Source organism: Suricata suricatta, chromosome 3 (assembly GCF_006229205.1).
Source record: "Suricata suricatta isolate VVHF042 chromosome 3, meerkat_22Aug2017_6uvM2_HiC, whole genome shotgun sequence".
NCBI classification, from domain to species: Eukaryota; Metazoa; Chordata; class Mammalia; order Carnivora; family Herpestidae; genus Suricata; species Suricata suricatta.
The window spans coordinates 98,895,484-98,920,850 of record NC_043702.1 but is presented as its reverse complement, the minus strand read 5'-3'; the positions used below and the strand labels follow the sequence as shown (position 1 = coordinate 98,920,850).

Here is a 25,367-nt window from a genome sequence, read left to right as displayed (position 1 = left end):
GAAATATACCCACAACTAATTGGTTGACTAATACTGAATATGCAGTAAGAAAAGGACAGTCTTTTCAACAAATGGTGCTAGGAAAATCAGACAGCACCATGCAAAAGAATCTGGACTTTCTTACACCATACACAAAAATAAATTCAAAATGATTAAAGACCTAAATGTGAGACCTGAAACCATAAAAACCCTAGAAAAGAACAAAGGCAGCAACCTCTTTAACATCGGCTATAGTGACTTTTTTCTAGATGTCTCCTGAGGCAAGGGAAACAAAAGCAAAAATAAACTATTGGGACTACATCAAAACAAAAAGCTTCTGCATAGCGAAGGAAATCATCAACAAAACTAAAAAGCAACCTACGGAATGGGAGAAGATACTTGCAAATGACAAATCTGATAAAGGGTGCTCATCATCACTTACCACCAGGGAAGTGCAAATCATAACTACAATGAAATATCACCCCCCACCTGTCAGGATGGCTAACATCAACAACACAAGAAACAACAGGGGTTGGTGAGGATGTGGAGTAAAAGGAACACTCGTGCACTGCCGGTGGGAATGCAAACTGGTGCAGCTACTATGGAAAACAACACAGCGGTTCCTCAAAAAGTTAGAAAACAAAGCAGCAATCGCATTACTGGGTATTTACCCAAAGAATACAAAAACACTAATTCAAAGAGACACATGCATCCTTATGTTTATAACGGCACTATATATCCAAGATCCACAAGCAGCCCAAATGTCTATCAATTGATAAATGGATAAGATGTGGTATATATACATAATGGAATATTACTCAGCCATAAAAAGAGTGAAATCTTGCCATTTGTAACAACACAGAGAAAGACAAATACCATTTTGTTCACATGTAGAATTTAAGAAACAAAACAAACAAGCAAAGGGGAAAGAGAGAGGCAAACCAAGAAACAGACCCTTAACTACAGAGAACAAAGCAATGGTTCGCAGAGGGGAGCTGGGTGGGGAGATGCATAAAACAGATGGGGATTAAAGAGTACATTTATCAGGATGAGTACCAGGTGAGATATGGAAGTGCTGAAGCACTATACTGTACACCTGAAACTAAGGTAACATTGGATGTTGACTGGAATTAAAAAACAAAAAACTTAAAAAAGCAACAGGATGGGAGCAGTGGAGATGGTGACAAGTAGGGGATTCTGGATCTATTTTGAAGAAAGAACTAACAGAACTTACTGACTGATGAGAAACAAAGCGGAGTCTAGAGAATTATTAGGGGCTACGATATAAGCCAGTGCATCTCAAACTTTAGTACACAACAGAACCTCCAGGAGAGCAAAACAGAATTGTCAGGCCTTATCTCTAGTCTCTGGTTTAGTAGTTCTGGTGTGGAGCCTGAGACACACAGGCCCACCAACAGGAAAAACAGAACTGACGATTAGTGAGCTAGGGAAGACAGCAGAGATAAGAAAAGTTGAACAAGAAGTTCACTTTTGAACACACGAAATTTGAGATGTCCCAATATCACCCTCTGTGGGATTTCCCTCCAAAACCCACCGCCTCAATCTAATCATAGAAAAACCTCATTACACTCAAATTGGAGAACCATCCGACAAGGTATCTGAGTGGTAATCTTCAAAAGGCCATCAAAGCCTGGAAATCATAGACAGAAGGGACTAGATAAGATCCTGGAACATTTGTGAGAAGACTGGTGAAATCTGAATAAAGTCCAGTTTAGTTAGCAGCACAGTTCCATGTTAACTCCTTTCTTTCGATAACAGTCCCATTGTACCATGGCCATGTAGGATGTTAACATTTGGGAAAACTAATGACAGAGGGCATGAGAACTCTCTACATGGTCTTTGAACTTCCCAGAAGCCTACAATTAGTTCAAAGTAAAGTTTTTTAAAATTAGGATGTCTATATCAGATCTTAGTACTTAGATGAGCAGCGATGTAGTCAGTTGGATACCTAAGTCTGGAAACAAAGCAGTCTAGAGTGATGATATAAAAATGGGAAATTACTAGTGTATAAATGGCACCTAAAACTAGAACGGTAGTTGAGATTACCAAGGAATGAGTTATAGAAAAGGATCTAGGGGGCGCCTGGGTGGCTCAGTCGGTTAAGCCTCCGGCTTCGGCTCAGGTCAGATCTCACGTTCGTGGGTTCGAGCCCCGCGTCAGGCTCTGTGCTGCCAGCTAGCTCAGAACCTGGAGCCTGCTTCCGGTTCTGTGTCTCCTTCTCTCTCTGTCCCTCCCCCTCTCATGCTCTGTCTCTCTCTGTATCAAAAATAAATAAAACATTAAAAAAAGAGAAAAGGATCTAAAACAATCTTTAGGGAGCTACGGAGATAAGGAGAGACTAAAAAAGGGTCTAAAAATGATGGCTAGTGAGGTAGATGACAAGAGAGCGGTGTCCCTAAGCTAAGTGAAGGCAGCATTTCATGAAGAAGGAAATGAGCAACTGTCATGACTGCTAACTGGACTGGAGATTAATGCAGGAGGAGGAATGTAGTCATTTGCGCACAAAAGCTTTGGTGGAGTTGGTAGCATCACCAGCCCATGCAGAACCTTCATGTGGATTTAAGCAATGTCCCTCCCGAAGACACTCTACTTCCATCTCTTACAAAACTGTCACAGAATATGCTTTTAGTGGAACAAGAAATTTAGTGCCACCTGCTGGAACACCACTGTCACAAGTAGTGATCACTGTCCTCTCGAATGTGGCACTTCTGTACAGGACACAACCTGCACAGTCATGCGCAGTAGCTTAGTTGGCAGAGTCTAATTAAAATGGGTTCAAAATAGAACAAGAAGAAACCGTATAGACCATTCTTTTATGGCAAAGAGTTTCGCTATACGTGGAACAAGGAAATGGGGTAGTAGCCAAAAGGGGAAAGTGGATTCAAGAGAGGGTTTCTTTTAAATAATATTAGAGATCACAGGTGGTTTCTGTGCTAATGAGAATATTCCAGTAGAGAGGAGGAAAATGCTATAGCACAAGAAGGAAGAATTACTGGAATGATGTTATTGAGAAGCTAAGCGTCAAGATCTAAAAGACAAGTGAAGAGGTAAGACTTAAATAAGAGAATGGATAGTTCACCTAGAGGAACAGCAGGAAAAACTGTATATGTGGCTAAATGGAGATAAATTATTTGATCAGATGGCGGGAGTGTACAGAAGATCTCTTCTGGTTGCCTATTTTCTCACGAAAGTAGGAAGCAAGGTCATTATCTGACAGTGTGAAGTGAAGAGATGGTGGAAGTCTGAAAGAAGAGAAATTTCTGCCAGCATAGTGTGAGAATGAGTAGATTAAGAAAATGCAGTAGGATTTCAGGCAGCACTAAAGACCCACTTGAGATCAGTGGCCAAAATGTAAAGAGAGACCATTCAATGATGTTGCGTTTTACATTCTCCATCAACATATAGAGTGGACAGAGCTGGATTTAACCAGGATTGAATCACATGTGTACAACAGGCGAAGAGTCAAGATATCTGAGGGCACATACAAAGGAGTAATTATAAATGACTCCGTATAAGGAAGTGAGGAACAAGGAGGTGCTCTGGGAAGTATTCAACAAGTAATGAAGAGCAACTTAAAATGGAGATATCAGGGGCACCTGGGTGGCTTAGTCAGTCAGGCATCCGACTTTGGCTCAGGTCATGATCTCACAGTTTGTAGATTCGAGCCCTGTATCAAGCTCTGTGCTGACAGCTCGGAGCCTGAAGCCTGCTTTGGATTCTGTGTCTCATTCTCTCTCCGGCCCTCCCCTGCTTATACACTCTCTCAAAAATAAATAAACATAAATTTTTAAAAAAGGAGTTATCAATACAAGCCTCTCCAATCTTCAACTTAAAAATTTGCAATGACTGGTCCAGGGCTCCTTACCACACTCAAGCTCCTTAGCACCGATATTCAATGCCTTTCCAAGATGCTCAAATACTTTTAACTGCTATAGCTCCAACTTAACTGTTAAGTTCCACTTAAAGTGATAAACTGGATATTCTACAATACCCAAATCTCCAAAAGTCTTTCCAGAGCCTCCCAAAGGTTTTGATGTTGGCATTCCCAGAAAGAATGTAAGTTGTTAAAAACAGTTCTTATCTCCAAACTCCTGGAGAGTTATAATTAAATAATCCCTGAAGCTAATAATTGGGCTACAAACTATGCTTTGTTACAGGAAATTCTTCTGAGTAATGGTATATATGTGGTATTATACATCCTGGGATGTTCCCATGATTTCTCTGGATAGTGTTCTAATTGGTTCAGCAAGACAAGTCAGGTCGTCAATTGTTTCCAACTATGGTCTCTTACCTTTCATTCTTTTCTTTTACTCCACCCACTCCCAGTAGTTGAAAATATTTTTTCACTTAATATTAACAATAATCAGTCATTAGTCAACAGACCAGATCTTTAATAAGGAATCTGTACTGCCTACCAATGCTAGCCGTACACTAGCTCATTTCTTCTTTATTACAATTACTTAAAAAGAAAACAAACAAGAATTCCTTCAAGAACAAAAAATATGATCTGCAGCTGTTAAACCTGCTTTTGAGAGGAGGAGGGCTAGGTTTATGACACCACCGAGGGAGTCTTCAGTCACACTCCCGGAGAATGTTGCTCTCCAAGTCAGAGATCTCTTCTCCGTGCCAATATAAACAAATGTTGGCCAGTGGTTAGGAACAAAATGTAAAAAGTTCACTTGAGCACTATCACCTAAAATTAAGGCCACAACTTGTTAGGAACATGAAAGCTTAGGTAATTACCTAAAGAAAAAATTGTGAGAACAATTCCTTCCGGAAAAGCAGGAACACTTGTTTTCAACTTCAGTATGAAAATAAAAATATCATTTAAAAAGCCACAGAAGATTTTTTTTCCTTTCACCAGTTTCATTTGAAATCTTCTCCTCTTCATTAATTCCCTAAGAAGGCTAATATTACGACACTCCCCACCAACCCAAAATGCTCAAAGTGGGCGCTTGGGTGGCTCAGTCGGCTAAGCGTCCGACTTCGGCTCAGGTCATGATCTCGTGGTCCATGGGTTCAAGCCCTGCACTGGATTCTGTGCTGGCAGCCCAGAGCCTGGAGCCTGTTTCAGATTCTGTGTCTCCAGCTCTTTCTCTGCCCCTCCCCTGCTTGTGCTCTGTCTCTGTCTCAGAAATAAATAAACCAAAAAAAATTAAAAAGAAATGCTCAAAGCAGCTAAAATGGATTACATATTAGTGAGAATTAAAGAAATGAAGTTACATAACATGTATTGCAGTGACAATGACATGCTTCTCGCCCTGGTATTTCTATCACCAAAGTTAACGTCCAGGGGTGAAACAATATTCTCACAATGATATCGCATGACTAAAGTAAAAAGATAATTTATATGAAGAGAATGATAAATTTTTATCTTCTTCAAAAGAGAGCTGAGAAAAAATAGTACAGGATTCATAATAACGAGAAGGATTTGACAAATCACATTTTATACTGAGACAGAAGCCCACAAGAGACACACACACACACAGAGACAGACAGAAGTTTCCCCACCCCAAAAGTATCTTCAAATTCTATCCCTTATGTAAAAGTATCTCATATGAAGCACTGACCATTCTGGAAGCCAGGTGTAACTGAGGATGTGGTATAATTTACATTAAAATATAGGAAGAAAGTATGTGGTGTAAAGAAATTAAGTGTTATTAATACAAGAGGATTTTACTTTTGCAACTATGACAAGCCCTATATACCCAAGATATAAAATAAGTTAATGCGACTTGATACTATTTTCAGACCCAATATTCAAAGCCTAACACATAAAAAATAGCAGCCTTTCAAGCAATGAACTATGGTTTTGAAATGAAGCATGTGCCCCATCCAGAACAGTTAAAGTGCTGTTTCAAATAATTACTGCTCCCACCATCAGAACACGCTGCACTATGAACAAACATCCCCCCACTTTTTCACTTTATGTCTATGAATACCTATGGAAGCAAAGGGATCAAAGATCAAGATTAGTCTTCTTATTCCTGTAAAGCCAATCATCACAACACTCCTCTTTCTCCTGAAACCCAAGACACCATAATTGTCCACTACTTTCCACCATCCCCTTCATCTATTTTCCTGTTTTGGTAAGATGGAAAGATGAGATGCAGGACATCGGGATACACCCAAGTGATAAGACTAGAATCAAAACAATTAATTGCATATCAACCAAATAAATATGTAAAAATCTAGTCAAAGAAACTACCGTAATTAAGGCACGGTTCATTGTTTATCCCATGAGACAAGTTACCTGCCTGTCCTCCATGCAGAAGACACTTCAGTTTTATATCTTGATGTTTGCATGGCATCTTTTACATCCTGGACAATTTTAACAATACAGATTCATCCAAGTGTTACAAATAACATTTCCAGGGTCAGCCCTTTAAATAAACTTTTAGGTTCTGAATTATACTGATGATATATATTAGAATGTTTGTATACCAACTAGTTTTTAAAATAGAGATATAGACACAGCAGGACAAAGTTTGTTTTTCTCTGTACACTCACTTCAAAGTACAGTGTATTTAGCACTACCCTATCGAGGTCAGAAGGGTTAGACTACACTCAGAGATAGGTAAAAGCCTTTAGAATGGTTTTACCATCAAAAGAAACAATCACAAGATCTTCTTTATTTTCATTTGTGAAAGTATAAAGTTTCTGTAAGTTCCTCTGTTTATAAAAGTGCCGTTGAAACATAACCAACCCAATTCAAGATGTTAAAGTTAACGTTAAATAAAATGAGCCAAAGCACTGAAGTTGAATCACATAGTCCCAGAGTTCCGTGTGGCTGGTTCCTTCTGATCAAAAGGATAGTGACCAACTAAGGTGCTTCTAGAGAGTATTAGTTCCCTGCAACTAATCCTTAAGGCATAATAAAATGCAAAATATATATAAGTTGGTGACAATGTATTTAGAATGAATGACTTGTAAATTCTTTACAGCTATGGAAACGTGTTATCTTGAAAATATCAGTAACAAGAATTTTCACACTATTTGATATGAAATCCTGGATCATACAGGAACTTAAGACAAATTGGATTCTATTGTCGCCCAGTCTTACTCCTTTACTTTCCCCACCCCCTCCTCTAATCCGGCTTCTATTATCAGGACTGTATAAGTGAACTATCATATTAGGTTTTCAAAGAAAACATAACGATGATGTGATTTTTCCGTCACTTAAATGTAACATTATTGATTAACTCAAATTCTATAGAAATGACCACTTTCAATGCAAACTGAAGATCTTACTCTTCCGTTATTATAATAATCCTTCCCTAATTCCCAAATTTAAGATTCTGCTAAGATATATTTGAAGTACAAAAAGTCCAACCTTAGGATTTACTAAAAGACCTGCAAGGCTTTATTATTATTATTTCTTTGGTTTCTATACATTTCTTTGGTTTCTATTCTAGAAATAGGAGGTTCTTAGAGTGCCTGGGTGGCTCAGTAAGTTAAGCGTCTGACTTCAGCTCAGATCAAGATCTCATAGTTCAGGAGTTTGAACCTTGCATCAGGCTCTGTGCTGACAGCTCGGAGCCTGAAGCCTGCTTCAGATTCTGTATCTCCCTCTCTCTCTGCCCTTCCTCCACTTGTGCTGTCTCTCTCTCTCAAAAATAAACATTAAAAACAAATTTTAAAAAAACTTTAAAAATAGGAGGTTCTTAATCAGTCACACCCATGAAATCTTTTCCATCAACCAGAATTTTTGTGCTCAAAATGTTATAATTCAAATTTCCTGTTTTAAAGAAAAAAACACCATCAACAATACCTAACAATTATAATCTGAGCAATGTAAAGACTAAAACAACTATGAGGGACATACATTAGTGGTCATTTTGAAGCATGCTTTATGATGATAAACTTAGGGAGGGAGCTAGGCTATTTAAGATATGTATCTATTCATATTTAGAGGTTTGCAGGATGTGCTAGGGAATACTTTGAGCTTCCGTCTCCTTAAAATGATTGTGATAAACTCACAGATTGAAACTTGCTTATAAATTTCACTCCTAGGTCTTATTTAATTTTGCTTACTTCTATTCCCTACTGACAAGTTGTATTCTATCTGCAACCAAGAGTCCAATAATAATGCCCTCTGAAACCTATGTCTGTATAGCAGAGAGAAATAAGGACTTTGGAGGCAAACAGGATGGTATATGGGTTAGGTTGTTTATAATAAAGCTTCATTATCTTCAAGTATTATGAATTCTAGACTATAAAATATCTTCAAGTTACTATATACATAGTTTTAAGGTCTGGAAATTGTTAAAACTTCTAAAAACTATAGAAAGGCAAAAGAAAATGCTTCGCTTACATCAATTCCCATTACACTAGAAATGTACTTTTTTCAGGTAATCTGCCTCTATGAATTAAATCAAAAAGCTTGGATAATTACGCTCGAAGTTCATGAAGGACGAAAAATAATAATATATCCAATCCATTTGAAAGTGGTATGGTTTTGGCCTTAGATTTTTATTTTAAAGGTCATACAAGACCAGATTATGAGGCTGCTGAAACCCTGGGAAATCTATCAGATGCATAAGATGAAAAAGAAGACAGAAAAATGAAAAGAAAAAAGCGAATACATTTTCCATTGTGTACAGCCACTCAGCAATAATGTAACAAAATTCAGTTAACCACTGGTTAACTAGTTAATCATGCAAAAGTAACCATTCAGATTTATCTCTCTACATGAATTACAGTATGAATGTGACTTCTAGGCCTTTGGGTAAATTAAAATACTTACGTTTGTTAAAAACAAAAGTGCTTTTAATTAAAAATTACATTAATTACAATTACTGAATCTTAGGCACTTAACTGAAATTAAGGCATGGGTTGGTCGCTGTAGAAGTATTAGAAATGGCACAGAAAAGTGGTTTTATCAAAGTATCACCAAAGGCTGAACCACAGAGCCTCGATGCGCTTCCTTCCCACTGTACAATTACTTGGTCTGATTCTTTTAACCACAATCTATTTGGACGGCTTGGGGTAGGATGATCACAGGCAGCTTTTATACAACCACAAATCTTTTCCTGAGACATTTTCTGAATATGTATTAACATGTTAAAATCATGAAAAATCTTTCCAAAATGACAATATACATACCCTTTCAACACAAAAGCATTGGTCATGATCACTGATGGCATACAGCTTCTTAACATCATGTCCCTGTCACAGAATTATTTGATTACAACCAACACTACAACCAGTGACTCAACAGAAGTTCTCTCAAATTCTCCTCACGTGACCAATCCTCTATATGTAGAAAATGTATACCATCAATGTGCATGATCAAGAGTTCCAGTATCTAACAGGCTTAACACTCATATCTCAGTCATGGCTGCATGGCCGGGAAAATGGACATCATGATGGACTCCTGCATTCTTCACATTGTGCTCATGGACAAAGTCAGTGTAGTTTCTATGTGCAGGCTGGGGTGGGGACAAGGCCCTTGTGTTCCACTGGTTTCCAGCACGTTGACAGCAGTCACTGGCAGCAGGGAGCCTGGATGGTTGGGGGGGTGGGAGGGGAGCACAGTTAGTCTACAGGAAGAGAAGAAAATGAATGTGTAAGAGGTAAGAGAGGAGAAAGGCAGTGTGACCAGCATGCACCACCACTATGAGCAGTTACTGACATCTACTACATGCAATGACATTCAAAAATAAAGGGAGGGGGGAGGACAGAATCAACAAAGTTGTATGTAGCAGAAAAGTTCAATATAGAAATATGAATAAGTAATCAGAGTCAGTTAAGAGAATTAAATAAAGAGGAAACTTCACAGAGAGCAAAACAATATCTGTCCCTGAGGCTGGTACTAAAATTAAAGGCAGAAATGTTGTTTGAAGTTCTAATGAAAAGGAAAAAATATTTATAGCTGACTTAATTCAAATATTTAAAAGGACAATTCTGGGCTCCTGGGTGGCTCAGTTGGTTAAGCATCCAACTCTTGATTTTGGCTCAGGGCACAAGCTCACAGTTCGTGAGACAGAACCCTGTGTTGGGCTCCACACAGACAAGGAGGGGCCTGTTGGAGACTCTCTCTCCCTTTCTCTCGGTCCCCTCCCTGCTCATGCTCACACTCTTTTCCAGCGCCCCCCCCCCAAATAAATAAACAAACATTTTTAAAAATAATAAAATGAAAGGACAATTCTAAATTATGGACAAAGGCATATATAGAAAAGGGCAACTGTGAAAATCATTCCCCAAATTAAATGATTGCACAAAACTGAAATCCAGGAAACAAAATTCCACAACTACCTTCAGAGGCCGTATAATTTTACATCAATGTTTCCAATTAACAACAGAGAATCACTATCCCTTCTATAATCAAAGTTCACAGGACCTAAGAATGAAATTCAATAGGTACAGATAATGTGAGGAGACTATAAAGTCCCTCCAAGGAATAGGTTAGTAGGTATATTAAGACACCGTTGATCACACAGTGTTATAGAATAGACCTACAGAATTATGAGAATGAAGCATGCATTCAAGCAGTTCCTGGTTAGAAATGATCAGAGTCCTCCAGTAGAAAGAAAACATTTGTCACGGTTCAGATCAAGGTTTTCCAACACGGCAAAAAGGGCAGCACAGATTTAAGGTAATTACAAAGAAAAATAAATCACCCCAATTATAAAGGAGGTCTAAACATATGATTTTTAAATATGACACTTCTAATTCAACTAAGACATGAATCTTCTTCACCTTCTTTTCTTAGGGAAATTGAAAAGAAATTTGCTAAATTTCAGATTTTTCAGAGCAAACTTGAATGGTTTTATTCTTTTCTTTCACTGATATACATCTGTTCATCAAATCTATCCCATGAAAATTCATGAACCTCAATATATAGACTCTGAACACTTAGGACATTAAGTTAGGTTTATGGTCTCCCCAATATATGCAAGATTTCCCAAATATTATTCAATTTTGTTTTTGTTGTTGTTTATAAATGGTTTAACGGGTTTAAAATAACAAAAATTGTTTCTCAAAAGGTGATACTCTAAATATCAGACTCTGAATATTTCACTGATTATCAAATTAATTACTGAAATAATGGTGTCACTTAGAACATAACTAGCAAGAGAAGGCTGAAGTAAGCTTACTTACTTGAGTAAGCTTAGATTAAAATGGTTAAAATGTATCTATCTGATTATAGTCTGTTATTCTGCCCAGTTGTTCAAATCTAGGAAGCATTTCCAAGTTTTATTAACTTATCACTTTCTAAAGGAGGACTGTTTTATTTTCATTTAAAAGCATTAATAACAAAGCATGCAGAAACACAAAGTAAAATTAGAAAAGGCACTTTAAGTTCAGGCTGAGGGCCCATTAGCTCCAAGACAGATCACGTGTGTCTTCAGTTCCACACCCCTGCTGGCGTGCGCTGAGGCCCATTAGCTTTTCAGGACTATCATTTTACTCCATTTCAGGAAAGGAGGTTGCAGGACAAGTAAATAAAGGAAGGACACAGAGCTCCAAATTTTTCATGTTCCTTGAAATTCAATACTCTCAGATTCAGTATTGTCTCTTTCTAAAGATTGTGTCAAAGGAACTTAGTGCCTAATGAATCAATTAGATTTAAAAATGTGCCCATTAAAATTAGAAAACTCAATAAAGATTTGGAGTCATAATACAGTATGCAAAAGAAACCACCAAAAACAAAAAAAAACAACCAATAAAACACCCAGACTCTCATCCCATATTAGTATAAAAGGTAAGCATGTATTAAGGCAGTTCTTTCATAGTTGAAGTCTCAGTATTGGTCTCCTTGCCAACAGGACTTGGTGCTAATATCAAGGCAATAAAACATAGCTGCTTACAGGAGCTGTGTGTTCAGTAAGATTTTGAAGAAACTGTTTTCTAATGGCTTAAAAAAATAAAGACTAAAATCTGTTATTTAGAAGCCTCACTGTCTGTCTATACTTGAAGAGTGTGTCCACATGCATACACAACACAAAGTATCCCTACCACACTTAGGCAAAAGGAAAAGGGCAAAAAGGTGGGGTTGGAGGGAGGATTCCCTCAATCTCAGAAACTAATCAAGCTATTTGGAACTGAAGTAAAAATATGCCCAACCAACAGCAAAGCACCTTGCAAATTAGTGAAGCCAAAATAACAGTGAAAAACAATTACATAGCAAAGACTAATCACCAACCACTGTTGACCCACCACCATGAAGGAAGAACTGGTTGCACAGAAAGCTGCCCCAAACCTTGAGATCACCTCAGAAACTCATTAGATTTCAGGTGTAAACAAACTAAGAGCAAGAGAAAAAGAGAAAAATCCTATGATTTATCAAAGTTCATTTCATAGACATACAACCTGAAAAGATGATGCCATGAACATAATCACTTAGTCAAACAATTTGCTAGGAGCCCTCCAAGCCACATACATTTATTTGGGAAATAATGAACCCTACTGATTACACTCCAATATGCCACAAAGTATTCATATTTCTGAACAGACCCTGGGACTCGAAGCAAATGAAAGGTCTTCTCTGTAAGCAAATCCTCTCTCCAACCCCCAAAATGAAGTATTTCATGCTTTATTAGATTAGAATCATGTTTCCCTTTTGGTACTTATTTTGGTAAATACTTCCCTTCAGTATTTAATGAAAAAATTCACCAAAACAGTAGCATTATGTTGTATGGAATAACATATAACAAACATATTTTCTTTATAGATCTGGGAAAAAGTTCTACGGACTAGCACTGAAGCCCTTTTAAACAGAGAGCCACTCACCACTCTCCCAATCATATGAACCAAAATAAGGAGAGCTGACCAATGTTTTTCAATTAAATACCTGCATTCCATTCTTCATTTATATCCCTTATTTTCCAAATCCCAATCTGACTGTTCAATAGTATGTTTCTGTTCGGCTTACAAATATGAATAATTTGCTTTCAATCATATTTAATGTATTCTAAGATTATCAGCTGGGAATTTCAAATACTTTAAGTAATATTTTATTCTGGTTTAAGGAATTAACAAACCATTTCCTGTCATGCTGGTCCGTTCCAGGATTCACTGGAAGATTCTCTATTTCTGCCAGCACAGGACCAGAGGGTACAGAAGGAACCACAGGCAGAGTAGATCTCACAGCCCAAGCCTTTGGACAGAAATTATAAAAACCATCTATTTTACTTATAAAAGACTTCATCACCAATAAACAGAACATTTATCACATCACAATAAACAGAACAAATGCTTGAATGTTATATACTACCTTAGAGATAAATAATAATCTATCAATGTCTTACTTATTTCATAGGATTCATAGGAACAGAAAATGTTCTATAGAATACGTGTTCTATTTATAACATCATAGATAATAACAGAGGGTTTCATATATTGAGCCACTTTATAGATAAGAAAACCACATAAAACTTCGCTGAAATTATACCACTGTGAAAATTCAACTAACAATACCACGATTTGTCATCATTAACTACAGTGTTCTAGTGCTTTAGAAGCTTAAATCTTACCTGCTGGGAGCCACTACTCTGAGTTGAAACATTATTGTGAACACTGTAATGGAGAAAAACATCTATTAAAAAACCATATGTAAAATTCTAGGGCTTCACATTGTTAGGTAATACATACACTAATGAAAGTGGCTTTATTTTTAAAGACCTTGATTATTTTGTTGCAAATTAAGAAAAAAGTACTGTTGGTACCAAAACTAAGAAAGTGAGATGCCCAGAAAACATTTGCTTTCATAGACAAGCACTTGTTTTTCTATGATCTGCTCATGTGAGATTTCTATATACTTATATTCTAACTGTGCTTTAAATGTGTAGTTTACTACAACCTTATTCACTGGCCAGGATTTGTCCAAGATATCAAAATAAAGAGCAGCACAAATGACTCTTTAAATGTAAGGCATTTGGGGCAGCTCCATAGCTCAGGGGTTAGAGCACTGGTCTTGTAAATGTAAGGCATTAAGCACAAAATCCACATAAACTTATCTGTCGCTTCTTCTGTATATTCCTACCCTCTCACAAGATTTTCCAGTATCAGCAACAGCTCAGCATTTTATAATTCAAAAGGCCTTAGTACAAACTTAAAATCAGAAACCTTTCTGTATACTTTCCACTCGAAATGACTTATAAATATGTTTTTAAATTTTTAGTTTAGGCTGTACTCATTTCCCTCCTCCATCTACCCGCCCCCCTCAAAAAGCACTTAAAAAACTCAATTTATAACAAAATAAATAAAAACAAACCTCAGAACAGCTTTAAAAAATACATTCAATGAAATAAAGATGACATATTATCACAACAAAATGAAGGGAAAAAAGCCTTTACAGACTTCAGACTTTCTAACATAAGTAAAGAATTCAACTAAGGTAACTGAAAAATATATTCAAAATTATAAATGTTTATATGCACATGTATAAGATTCCTTGAAAGCGAGAAGATAATCTAGAGATTTAATGAGAGCACTTATGTTTCAGGAAAATGAGATAGAGAATTAAATGCATTCAACCCCTTACTATTAAATTACTGACTTTCAAGGATAAGGGAAGAATACTTAAGGTGCCCCCAAGAAAATTACAAGGAAATCACTGCCAGTATCTGGCTGGCACAGACTTCTCCATAGCACTACTCAAGAATATTATACCCAGACAAGGTGTCATTCTCGTGAAAGGAAATGGGCAAAGCTTCTCAAACTAAACTTTTAATACAACATCTAAGAGCCTTTCTTTCTTTCTTTTTTTTTTTCTTTAAGAGCCTTTCTTAAAGAGGTGAGAGTAAAAAAAAAAACTATCTGATGAAAGACAACCAATTAAGAAAGAATTCAAGAATGAAGAGGCCTTGCTAAAAGACTAGGTAACGAAAAGTGAACCCAATGTATATCTTATCATTTTATTACATACATCTCTGTTGCAGGTTGAGTCACCAGAACTTGCACTAACACTGACTGGGTTCAAATTCTGGCACAAAAGCTGTCCACTACTACTAGTTCTGCTCTCTAACTTCAGGTTTTTCATTGGCATGAAACTGTTAAAGGATTAAATGCATTAATGTTGCCAAAACACAAATAAAACTGATAAAAAAAAGAAAAGCTTTTTAAAAATACTAGTGTGTAACTGTTGTCAAGACCATTGTAAAATATATACCTGTCAGGCATGATTTCTTTTGACTAATGTTACTGCTTCCAAAACACATTATGCTGGTTTAAGTAACCATAATCCCAAATATTATGAAATCCCCATCCAATCTACTTGGCTAGATGATCCCCTTGGTTACTCTTTGAAGCTTTTCCTTTAAGTGAGAATAACTCCAGCAGGTGATGAATAAAAGATGAATAACAACATGAAAAAAAGTACTTATGATAAGTGATCTGAACTGGATCATAGCTCCTTGTTCTCAAAAATTTGAAATGAAAAAGCACTATTTTCTCATAATTACATTCTTTCACTTCCACTAATATAAAAGCAAAACACTTCTCATTACTGCCCTATTCCAAGTTTCCTTCTCAAACAAAGGAACACCTACAATAACTGACCTTTTTCCTCTTATACTCTGTATTCATCATTTCCTCTGCCATTTCTCCTTTTCCATCTTCAAGATTCTGTCTGCTAAAACCTGTACAAAAAGTACCCATCACGCAATATGAACTCTCCTTTAAAATGTCACCTCTTCTTAGGATACTCTGTATTAGGCACGATTCACATGGACTAGTTAGGAGACAAAATAGTACAAGGAAAACGACTGGCATCAGCCAATTTAAAAACCTGTTATTCAAATAGGCACAGTACAAGGTCAAGAAGTTTTTTAGGTCAAATAGCTGTGCTTTTTCAAATAGTCCTGTTTTCCATGGTTCACTGGAGCAAAACTGTGACTGCAAACAGGACTAGAAGGACAAGAATGAAAGGGCATTCATGCCAGTCCAAACTCAGGTCCTCTTGAGCAGTGTTATAAAGAGTGGTAAATAACCTTCAGGAGGGCTGGGTCCCCCTCTACATTTTATTTCTAAAAGTTTATTGCAAAAAATAAAAGTATAGTATCATTGTTTATTCAATTTCTGGTGCATTTTTCAGAGCCAAAAGCTTTATTCAAGAAAAGAAAAGAAAATCTTGTTATTAAAGTTAAATTAATCTTAATTCTAGGAAAGAGATTATAAAGCCATACTCAAGTTTTGGTAAGAAACACGTTATTTCAAAAAAAATTTTTTGAAGAAGAATTCATGCAAATTAAAACCTTAATTTTCAACTACATATTATTGCTTGAATACTTTGTTTACATTTCTGCTAAATTCACCAGGTTATCTTCTTTATTTGAAGCTCTAATATTCTGTACTAGCCTTTTTCTCAGGTAAGCATGACATGATCCATTAAACAAAAATCAAATAAAATAGTTTAAGAAGCACAGAACACCTCTAACTTGCTCCAACATTTTCCCTAAAAGTGTAGCTTATAAATAACTACGATGAAAATAAAAGTACAACTCAGGAAAGGCAGAAAATTTCTGTTTTTTACCTAATTAAAAATTCACAACAGAGAGAATTATTCACTTCCTTCTTACTCTAGTCATTTATTTATTTGTAACAGTCTATTGAGAGCTAAAGAAACATCAGAAGAGTCCTTATTCAAGAAACAGAGTATTTCTATGGTGAATCACTCATCAGCCTGACTCTAATGGCTTTCTAAGTGCGGAGGGGAGAGGAAAAACTGGATAGGACATCTCAAGGAGAGGCTGGCCATGCTCAGCACCCTGCAACAATTTCTACTTTTGAAGAAGCTCTAATCACACATCTGCCATGTAAGAGTAGACAAGTTCAAAAGAGTTAACCAGATTTACAAATGTGTCCTGAGTCTGAGACAGTCCAGGAGACTGGTATATACCAGTAGTTGAGAAGGTTTATATGAAACTATACACTGTAATATACTCTATTAAAACTAGGTCCTCAAAAGTAGGACTTCTGGAATAGTGGTGTGAGGACCCTCTTCCCAGTGAAACAAACATTTAGTTGGTGAAAATTATTAAAAAAAAAACAATCATTAAAAGTCATATATCAGTGAACAAAGCATCTATTCAAGGAAATCTATTAAACCTCAGAGTTGAATCTGGCATTTGAACCACAATTTGCTGCCCGTCCCCATCCCCCCAGATCAGTGTAGTGGAAACTTCACTTCACATGAATGCAGCCGAGAAGACAGGTCTCTCTCCAGGCAAGCCAGACTTTAAGTCAGCTATTTTAAAGATGTTCAGGAACTAAAAAAAACAAATCTAAAGAAGTATGGGAACACTGTCTCCATTAAAAGAAAATATCACTTGGGGTGCCTAGGTGGCTCAGTCGGTTAAGCATCTGACTTCAGATCAGGCTATGATCTGACGGTTCATGAGTCTGAGCCCCGTATCAGGCTGCTGTCAACACAGAGCCTGCTATAGATCTTCTGTCCTTCTCTCTCAGGTCCTAACCCACTCATGTGTGTGTGCTCTCTCTCTCTCAAAAATAAATACACCTTAAAAAAAAGTATTTTAAAATTTATAAAGAAAAGATAATACCATTAAACAGAATTTATAAATAAGAATCAAATAGAAATTCTTGAGTTGAAATGTACAAAAATTGAAATATAAAAAGTCACTGAAAGAACACAACACCAGGTTTGAGCAGGTTAAAGAATCCATGACTTGAAGACAGGTCAACTGAGATTACCTAGTCTGAGTAACAGAAAGACAAAGAATGAAGAAAAATGAACGAAACTCCAATACCTGTGGGACACCATTAAGTGTAGCAACATGCATGTGATGGTAGTCCCAGAAGAAGGGTAAAGAACGGAACAAAAAGATAATTCAAAGACACAATGGCTGAGAACTTCCCAAATTTGATAATACCCAGGGAAAACCAACCAGAAGAGGGGTCCCTGTGGGTGGCTCAGTTGGTTGAGCTTCCAATTCTTGACTTTGGCTCAGGTCATGATCTCATGATCATAGGACTGAGCCCTGCAGCAGGGTCGAAGCTGGGTGTGTGCGCCTGCATAAGAGAATCTCTCCCTAGCCCTCTGCCCCTTCCCCACTTGTGTACACACGCACTCTCTCCCCTTCTCTCAAAAAGTAGTAAAAAATTAAAAAAAAATAAAATCACACATTTGAAAAACAAAACTATTTAAAAAAGAGAGAGAAAAGCAAGCAGAAGAGATCTGGACTGCCAATACTTATATCAAACTTCAAAACAAAAAATTACTAGCAGGCACTTCCCGCGCGGCCGCCTTGGAGCACCTGCCCCGGGGGCGGCTGCACCATGCAGCACCTTGATAACGCAGCATCTGCTTGACTTTAGAGATGAAAGTTCATTGGTATCTCCCCTGAAGCTGCTCCCATTCTTCATAACTTTCATGATCACTATACCTACTGGGTTGTGCTTCACGACTAAATCTTATGTTTTTGAAGGTGCCTTTAGGAGATCCAGCAGGGACAGCTATTTTTATGCTGCTGCGGTTGCGGTGGTCACCATCCACACGATGTTGGCCTTCTTTGTTTATGTGGCCTGGAATGAAGGCTCATGACGGTGGCATGAAGGCAAACAGGATTAAATTGAACGTCACCTTCTGTAGCATTAAATTAATTTTTTTAAATGATAAATGTATCTGGGATACTGACTTCAATAAAGTTGAGAACATGTTAAAATCAATAATAATAAAAATAAATTAAACAAAAAAACTATTTTAGAGTCAGGCAAAAGTTCAACAATGACAGAGAAGTCCTGAGCAGAACAAACCAAGGAGACCTAACAGACATTTATAAAACATTTCACTCAGCAACGACAAAAAACCCATTCTTCTCAAGCACATACAGACCATTTTTTGAGATAAGCCATATGTTAAACTATAAAACAAGTTTCATTAAATTTTGTAAGGATCAACATCATACAAAGTATGTCCTCTAACCATCTGGAATAAAAGCGCGTGTGTGCACACACACGCGCGCACACACACACACACACACACACACACACAGAGGAATATTTAAGATATTCACAAATATGTGAAAATCAAGGAACACATTCCCAAGTAACCAACCAAGGGGTCAAAGAAGAAATCAAGAGAAACAGGAAAATAATTTAAGATAAATAAAATGAAAATACAATATTCCAAACTTATAGAATGTGATTAAAGCAGTGCTTGGAAGAAAACTGATAGCAATAAATGTTATGTCAAAAAAGAATAAAGATCTCAAATATATAACCTAATTTCCCACCTGAGGACACCAGAAAAAGAAAAGCAAACTAAACCTAAAGCAAAGATAAGAAATGAAATAATATAGCAGAGAGAAAATCAACAAACTTAAAAAATGATGAATCAGTAAACCAAAAGCTGGTTCTTTGAAACAGCCTACAAAGTGGGCAAACTTTTACCTAAACTAATCAGTGGGAAAACCCCTCAAATTACTAAAATTAGAAATCAATGAAGAAGGGTGCCTAGGTGGCTCAGTAAGTTGAGTCTGACTCTTGATTTTGGCTCAGGTCATGATTTCATGGTTTGTAGGTTCAAGCTCCGCATCGGGCTCTGCGCTAAAGGCAAAATGCTAGTGAACCAAATCCAGCAACATGTAACATAAAGAATTATACACCTGACCAAGTAGGGTTTATCCTAGGAATAAAATCAATTGCTTATCTGCAAATAAAATTTGTTCTTTGAGCTCCCTGTGTGCAAGAACCCTAATTTGTTCATCTTTATATCCTCAGTAGTCACAGGCCAATAACAAAAGTAGTTCATTCTCATTACAAATAGCATATCCACCCCCAACCCAGTCTTTATTTCTAAACTGTTTCATTTTTCGTTGTCAATTTTATCTGACATTACATTTGTTCCCTGCTATATTCCCAATGCTAAGGAACAACTTCATACGTTGACAGGTCTTCAACAAGTATTTGTTTAACTAATGACAACAACTACATGAATTCTAAAATATGTTCCTAAGTTGGAAGACATTACTCACCTGAGTTCTTCAGGTTTTGCTGTACTTGCTGACAGAGGAGGGAAAAAAAATCCCATTAGTTGTCTCTTACATAGTAAACTGCTTAACTGTTCATAAAAGTAAATCTGGACTGGTTTTTTCTTTTTAGGTTTATTTATTTTGAGAGAGAGAGAAAGAGAGGGAGAGAGGGACTGAGGGGAGAGAGAAAGGAAGAGAAATAATCCTTAGCAGGCTCCCCACCATCAGTCTGGAGCCCAACTCAGGGCCTGAACCCACGAACTGTGAGATCATGACCCAAGCTGAAACCAAGAGTCAGACGTTTAATCACACAGGCTCCAGGACTGTTTTTCAAGCCATGTTTCCCAACTATGGACTTAAAAACCTTCATTTGACAAAATGTTCTAGGATTCACATCACTAAAATCAATAATGACAGTTATTTCCATTTTAAGAATAAAGCAATAAAATAAATACCATCTTCTTTTAAAACAGAACCATTGGCAAGCCTCCTAGAGTGAATTCAGTGACAACAAAACATTGTCAGTAGAAAATGAGAGGTAACTCAGGGTTATTAAACCATCACAAACTAAAATGGTCTCATTAATAGCTCTATATTATTTGATTTATAGCTGTACTACACAAAAATTATGACTACAAATCAGTTTCTTTAAAAAAAATTTTTTTTTTAATAGTCTACTTATTTTTGAGACAGAGACACAGCATGAATGGGGGAGGGCAAAGAGAAAGGGGGACACAGAATCTGAAACAGGCTCCAGGCTCTGAGCTGTCAGCACAGAACCTGACGCGGGGCTCGAACCCACAAACCGTGAGATCATGACCTGAGCCAAAGTCCGACACTTAACTGACTGAGCCCCCCCCAGACGCCCCTATAAATCAGTTTCTTAAGTCAAACATCAGGTCACGTTTTTGGACAACTGGGATGTCCCTAACATCAGATATACTTAAAATTCAATCTGTATTTTGAGATAAACTCAGATTCAAAACCAAACAAAAGTTCTGGTTTAAAATCAAGCTTTTTACACTGGGTGTTTTATGGAAACCAACTTGACAATAAACTATAAAAAATAAATAAAATAAAATCAAGCTTCTTAGTACATAAATTTAAGTGTACACTGATATTTAAATTTAAGCACTTTAATAGATTATAATGCTATTCAAAATAACATTTTTTTAATTTTTTTTTTTTTGAGAGAGGGAATGTGCACATGTGTATGTGCACAAGAGGGGAGGGGCAGAGAGAGAAAAAGAGAGAGAGAATCCCCAAGCAGGTTCTGCACTGCCAGACCAGAGTTGGACTTGGGATTCAAACCCACAAACGTGAGATCATGACCTGAGCTGAAATCAAGAGTTGGATGGTCAATCAACTGAGCCACACAGGCGCCCCTGAAATAATTTTTACTTAAAATTTATTTGTTGTAAACCAATGGTTTTTTTAAAGTTCCCAAAGACATTTGAGAAATTTGGGTGGTTTTTTCTTGTTTGTTTGTTTTTTTAAGTAAGCTCCACATCCAGCATTGAGCCCACTCAAGCCGCAAGACTCAGATCAAGACCTGAACTGAGATCAAGACCCAGATGCTTGGGGCGCGTGGGTATCTCAGTTAGTTAAGCATCCGACTCTTGATTTCGGCTCAGGTCATGACTGCAGGGTTCCTGAGACTGAGCCCAGCGTTGAGCCCAGCATCGGGTGAGCAGACAGCACAGAGCCTTCCTGGGATTCGCAACCCCCCTCTCCATCCTTCCCTTGCATGTGTGCTCTCTCTCAAAACAAACAAAAAAAAGATACTTAACTGACTGAGCCACCAGGCGCCCTGAGAGATTATTAATGCAGAAATCAGGAAGTCAATAAGGGGGAAGGCACTATTCTGCAGAACTCAGATAGTTAAATAAACAAAAACTGAACACAAACTCAAAATAGCATCTGAAATGGGATCAACATAAAGTTTAATCTCAGCAACAACATAAGCAAGTTTTCCTTCTATTTTCTTATACTGATTCTGTCATAACCAAAGTTCATGAACAAGGGTACTTTAGCTGACTGGAATAAACTTAAGGTTCAGATAACTTCCTTTCAAATAAACAACACCAGCCCACAATGGCCTGTCAAGGAAGAAATGTCCTTTGAAACAGGACTGCATCTCACCTTTCATTTGTAGAGTTCGTCGAGAATAGCGTTTGCTGGGTCTTCTTTCAAAGGATGTTGATCTTCGTGCTTTATTGGTTTTTGTGGTCTGATACTCAGTTTTCCCACTAAAATAAATGAGGCACATTAACAAGAACAAGAGAATTTGAGGACTCCAGTAATGAGAGACACACGAGAAAAAGTCTATATTAAGGCTGTCCTTAAAAGAACCATCCCGAACTTCATCCTGAAGGAACTACTACTAACAGGCTTGATGTCTGTCTTCACCACATCATTCTTCTACTCTTTCAGCTTGTGTGAAATAGGCAACTTCCAAATTATATTGTTTTTTTCTTAAGCATGCATGTACCTAACAACAAATTGAGTAACCCTGGAATATCTGTATTCTTATGCAACTCCTCTCCCCTCCTTATTCACTCACCTCAATACTCTGGTTTCTCTTCAGATCGTATAAATCTTTCCCTTTTTACTTATTCACTCACCTCATGTAAAGTGCGCAATTAACTCAAGTGATACATTTTTCAGAAGAATTTTCCAGAAATGTTTAAAACTATTTTCCCACTCTCTTTGATTTCCATTTAAATTGTTAAGAAAATGCCTCCTCACTTTTAATATAGGTACAAGAGAGTTCTACTCACATAAATCCCACCCACACAATCAACTTACCACAATACGGATAGCATCCATTCCTTCTTTAAATCATACTGACTCTTATGGTATTCTGAAAACTCATAATAATCTACTCTCAGGTCAACCAAAACATTTCTAATTTATGAGCAACACACAAGGAGTCTATAAAAATAACTTCAGTTTTATAAAGGACCAGAAATGTTACCCAGATGCACTTCACACTCAGTACAACACCCTTTCTCTATATGGTATTCAGCTAATGGATGGAGACTCCTTACAACTCATATTATATGAATTTAAATGGAGGATTAACAATAGAACCCCCTTATGATCCAGCAATAGCACTGCTAGGGATTTACCCAAGGGATACAGAAGTGCTGATGCATAGGAGCACATGTACCCCAAATGTTCATAGCAGCACTGTCTACAATAGCCAAATCATGGAAAGAGCCTAAATGTCCATCACCTGATGAATGGATCAAGAAGATGTGGTTTATATATACAATGGAGTATTACATGGCAATGAGAAAGAATGAAATCTGGCCATTTGTAGGAAGGTGGATGGACCTCGAGGGTGTCATGCTAAGTGAAATAAGTCAGGCAGAGGACGACAGATACCATATGTTTGCACTCATAGGTCTAACAGGAGAACAGAAGAAACCTAATGGAGGGCCAGGGGGAGGGGAAGAGGGAAAGAAAGTTGGGGAGAGAGAGGGACGCAAAACTTGAAAGACTATTGAATACTGAAAACGAACTGAGGGTTGAAGGGAAGGGGGACGGGGGAAAAGAGGTGGTGGTGTTGGAGGAGGGCACTTGTGGGGAAGAGCACTGGGTGTTATATGGAAACCAATTTGACAATAAACTATTTAAAAATAAAAAAATAAAAAAATAAATGGAGGATTAATTAATATATAAAGTAAATGTCAAGAGGGACATAGAACCCATTATACCATTACAATGTTTTCCTGTCTACTCAGGAAATTACAATGGCGCTGTCAGCATGGAGCCTGCTTGGGGTTCTGTCTCCCCTTCTCTTTGCTCCTTCCCCATTTGCTCTCTGTAGCTTTCAAAATAAATAAAAATAAACTTTAAAAAAAAAGGAAATTACAACCAATAACAATTCCACTTTGTCTTTTATTCCAGTCAGTGGAAACACCGGAAGCCACTTTGTTTCTCTATGCCTTGGTTTCTACATCTGTAAAATGAGAGGTTAGCCTAAACTTTTTGGCTTTATGGAAGAATGAAAGATAGAGCAAGCAGATATTGACATCCACCTATATCTAAATCGTGATCCTAGTCGAATAAATCCCGATCGATGAGAACTCTTTTGGACTGGGCCTCGGAGGCGAAAGAAGGCATGGTGTTCCACGGCACATTTCCATAAATGTTTGCATGCTTTTGGATGATCCAATCTGAAGACGAATGTATGTTCCTGCTCTTTGCCCTGAAGAAAAAAAAAAAAAAAGACATAAGGAGAGGTAATTATTAGGATAATGAATAGGTCAAACAGTCCTGTCCTTTGTTACTCAGCTATGAAGACAACCACAGCAATACCAAAAATAGAATAATAAAGCATCTAGTTTGCCCCATGAAACTAAAACATTCTCTATACATAAAAAGGCAGAGTTGAAATCGAGCTGTCCACTTTCCCAGCCAATATAAAATTACTCCTAAGAGTAATTTTCTACTTATGTGATCTCAATTCTTAGAGAAACATAAAATGAAGATTTACCATACTTTGGGATAAATATATAGTTATAATGTAAATGACCATACAAGACCTGGCAACATATATCAACAGACTTAAAAAGGTGCACATGCTTTGGGGCGCCTGGGTGGCCCAGTTGGTTAAGCATTAGCTTCAGCTCAGGTCATAATCTCGCACTCTGTGGGTCTGAGCCCCACATCAGGCTGTGTGCTGACAGCTCAGCCTGGAACCTGCTTCAGATTCTGTGTCTCCCTCTCTTTCTCTGCCCCTTCCTTCCCTGCTCACGCTCTGTCTCTGTCAAAGAAATAAAAATATTAAAAACCAAAACACGGTGCATATTCTTTGTCACAGTAACCCTATGTAGATCCTGGAAATCTAATTATAATAATTAACATTCATAGGCACTTAAGGTTTCACATGAATTAATTCAATGAGCAGATATTATCATTAGCTCCATTTCATAGATAAGGAACTGAAGCTCAAGAAATAAAGCCCAAGGTCACAAAGAGGAAATCAGAATCTGAACCTATTTGTTCTCCAGAACCAGTTTGTAACAATTAAGCTTCATCATCTCTTTAGGGAGAAAAATTTTCTTAACACCAAAATGTATACCCAAAGATTTTCTTCACAGTCTCATTCATAATAGTAAATATTGCAATAAAACCCTAAAAGTAAAAAAAATTATCAATAATATCTTTTCAAATGATACAAAAAGATAAATGAATAAGAGATGAATAAATGTAATTGTTTATTCATATTACAAAATATATAGGTTAAAATGAATGAATAATATCTACATGGCTACATCTATTTAGGTAAGCTAAGGAAACTGTCAAAAAAAATATCTATGACTCATGTAAATTTTTAAAACAATCCTACCACGTATTATGATGTGTTTGTAGTTGGAAAAAGGAAATATAAGAATGACCCTCCAAGAATGATGGGTAGCT

General features: G+C 37.1%; 1 protein-coding gene across 5 annotated transcripts in view; it reads right to left on the bottom strand.

The window, feature by feature from the left end:
- The window catches only part of EPB41L5 (erythrocyte membrane protein band 4.1 like 5), a 122,989-nt gene that overhangs the window by 56,490 nt on the left and 41,132 nt on the right, over positions 1–25,367 (bottom strand). For 3 of the 5 annotated variants that reach the window (XR_003906706.1, XM_029934713.1, XM_029934714.1), the window contains exons 12-16: positions 23,984–24,153; positions 22,080–22,186; positions 19,941–19,968; positions 13,479–13,521; positions 12,987–13,102 (exon numbers count right to left, since the gene is read on the bottom strand). Coding sequence is in view for 4 of the 5 variants with exons in the window: in XM_029934713.1 (XP_029790573.1) it covers positions 12,987–13,102; positions 13,479–13,521; positions 19,941–19,968; positions 22,080–22,186; positions 23,984–24,153 (464 nt within the window). In the remaining variant the exon portion in view is untranslated. Of the gene's footprint in view, positions 1–8,451; positions 9,505–12,986; positions 13,103–13,478; positions 13,522–19,940; positions 19,969–22,079; positions 22,187–23,983; positions 24,154–25,367 lie in introns of those variants that run through there. The other 2 variants (XM_029934716.1, XM_029934715.1) reach the window with 2 other exon arrangements.